We start from the raw sequence: 2607 nt of genomic DNA, 5'->3' as shown, positions 1-2607 counted from the left end.
TACTACATCATATACAATCAATTTATATTTACCCTTTAATACACATATTACATTTCTGTTTCACAAATTAATCACATTAAAAATTGATGTTTCATAAATTAAATCAAACCATACTCTTCCATTATTTAAATGGCTTTCCTTCTTTATTCCTCCAATCACGCACATTTATCTCTGACCTTTCCCCATTAAAACATAAATTAAATCAAACAATACTATTCCATCAATTAAATGATCTCTATTTTGTTATAAACAATTTTTTTTTGAAGAAAACAAAGAATTTTAAAATCAATAACTTGTATCAAACCTATAACCATTTTATATATTTAAAATCAATAATTGGTATTAAACTTTTTTCAAATTTAATTGATCTCTGAATTATTTGAAATCGATCATATTTTATCTTTATGCTCGGTTATATCGTATCACAAGGATAAAATATAAACAATTTCAAATAATTCAAAAATAAATGAAGACATGATTTTTTTTTCAACTTAATATATATATATATATATATATATATATATATATATATATATATATATATATATATATATATATATATATATATATATATATATATATATATATATATATAATGTTGAAAATTGGTTACCTTTTAAAATATATAGTTAGAAACAAACGTGCCTAGTGCGGCAGTGCCTACTAGAAACAAAGAAATATCCTGGCTATTTTTTTATTTTTTTTTCTTTATATAGTATATATTTTTTTTCAAAGGGCGCTTAATATAAACAAAGAAATAGTTTGTTTAACAGTAAATCTTGAAAGTTAAAAGTTGAAACTATTAATTATGTTTAGACATCTTGTTAGTTGTCATTGTCTTCAAAAGCAAACAAAACCATAGAATATACCCTTTGAACAAAATCGATCGATTAAGTCATTAACACCATGTAGAACATAATCAAACCCAGTAGGTATGGATTCAAATCAAACAAACAAAAAATTCTTAAATCACATAAACACAAAGGGGACTTTGAATACACACATAATCAATATCGAAGGATTCATGAATGATTAACGAATACACAGAAAACAAGACTGGTGTTAAATTACAGTAAGCCGAGCAAAGCCCAAACTGGGAAGACAAATAAGAGGACGATACCGATGGAATTGGAAATTCCGTTGCTTTTGGTGAATGCATTCCTGAATCCTCCAGAAGCTCTGATGTGTTCTTGAAGCAAATAGCATCCGATACCCAAGCAGACAACCACTCCGATCCACTCTGATCTTACATAGCCGGCGACGAAGCTTGGAGCCACCACAACCAATAGGAGCAAAGATCCCGGTAATTCTAGATATTCTGCATTTTAAAGAACAATCGTGATGAGCTTTGATTTAATGAAAACGAAATTGATTGAAAACAGAAACGGAGTTTTTTAGATCACATCGGATCAAATTGGGGATGAGTAAAATCGAAATCGAAACCGAAACCGGATTGTATTATGAATTATTTATGTAACTAGACCTGGATAATGTTCACGGAAGAAGAGACGCAATACGACTCCGACTAAAGTGAGCCATTTCCCGATATCTCCGCTGAAAAAACGAACAATTTGATTAAAACTCGAAGGGATGAATAGAGAGACAATTTTCGATCGTCGGATACGTTACTGCAAAATTCCGAAGAGCCAATTAGGAAGAGTCAAGAAGATGTAAGGGACTAAAAGTGCAGTTAGCATGTTCGTCCTCCAGTTTGTTCGATCTAGTATCAGCAAATAACTGTAAACACAACACATCAAGCAAAAATTAATTACGATCTGTTCAAAATCAAATAAACTCGACGCTGATGATGAAGATGAAATTTATTTTACTTACATGGCAGCGAAGCAAGCGAACCATTGAAGACTGGTAGTAATGAAACCACCGGTGACTCCGAGCTTCATGACATGATCGGCTAATTTCATGGTAGCATCTCCGATTTCTTTCAAATCTGAGTTGATTAACTTGGATGCTGCTTCAGATGCAGTTGGATCAGTTGTCATCCTGAGGTAATTCTTTGTTCCCTTGAACATGTTGTTGAAGTTTCTTTTGGTCTGTGATGAATTTGGAGGAAGAAAACTTGATTTCAAGGATGAGATTTGTGGAGGAGGGGGAGCGGAGATATAAGTAGGATCTTAGAGCAAATTTACGCACAGTCGAAAATATGAGATGTTAAAATGTAATTTATACAAATCGTCCTTTATGTATATTGAAATTTACGATATCATCCTTTAAATAGTTTTATTATCCGAATAGTCCTTAAATTTTTTTACATAGTTTTTCTTTAACTCCCTCAACTTTCAAGATAAAACTATTGGTTTATAATTTATATAAACTTAACAGATGGAGCCTTAAGTTAGACGATCTAAAAGTTAAATAAAATTTTAAGAGTTGGGATTCATAATTTTATGTATATTACAAGTATGATTTTTGTAATTTTCTCAATTTAATAATATTATTATAATGCTATATTTGTCTTTTCAATTTCGAATTCCAACCAATGTTGAGATGACATACAACAAAAGGTACATGGTTAAGAGATAAGGTCAAATTCGCTTAGGTGTAAGAATTCAATCCAACTTAATATGTGGTTTTCTTGATGTATTAATC

The 2607-nt window shown here is 30.4% G+C and overlaps 1 protein-coding gene across 1 annotated transcript; it reads right to left on the bottom strand.

Annotated features, from left to right (window-relative positions):
* Nucleotides 1-866: 866 nt before the first annotated feature.
* On the bottom strand, nucleotides 867-2146 carry LOC111895669 (cold-regulated 413 plasma membrane protein 1). Its single transcript, XM_023891745.3, has 4 exons — nucleotides 1834-2146; nucleotides 1630-1737; nucleotides 1484-1554; nucleotides 867-1318 (listed from the first exon to the last, which is right to left on the bottom strand). Exons 1-4 carry the CDS (start codon nucleotides 2028-2030, stop codon nucleotides 1068-1070), a joined length of 627 nt encoding a protein of 208 aa, XP_023747513.1. The 5' UTR covers nucleotides 2031-2146; the 3' UTR covers nucleotides 867-1067.
* Nucleotides 2147-2607: the final 461 nt, after the last annotated feature.

This window comes from Lactuca sativa, chromosome 7, assembly GCF_002870075.4.
Source record: "Lactuca sativa cultivar Salinas chromosome 7, Lsat_Salinas_v11, whole genome shotgun sequence".
In the NCBI taxonomy this organism is placed as follows: Eukaryota; Viridiplantae; Streptophyta; class Magnoliopsida; order Asterales; family Asteraceae; genus Lactuca; species Lactuca sativa.
This window is presented reverse-complemented; position numbering and strand designations above follow the sequence as displayed.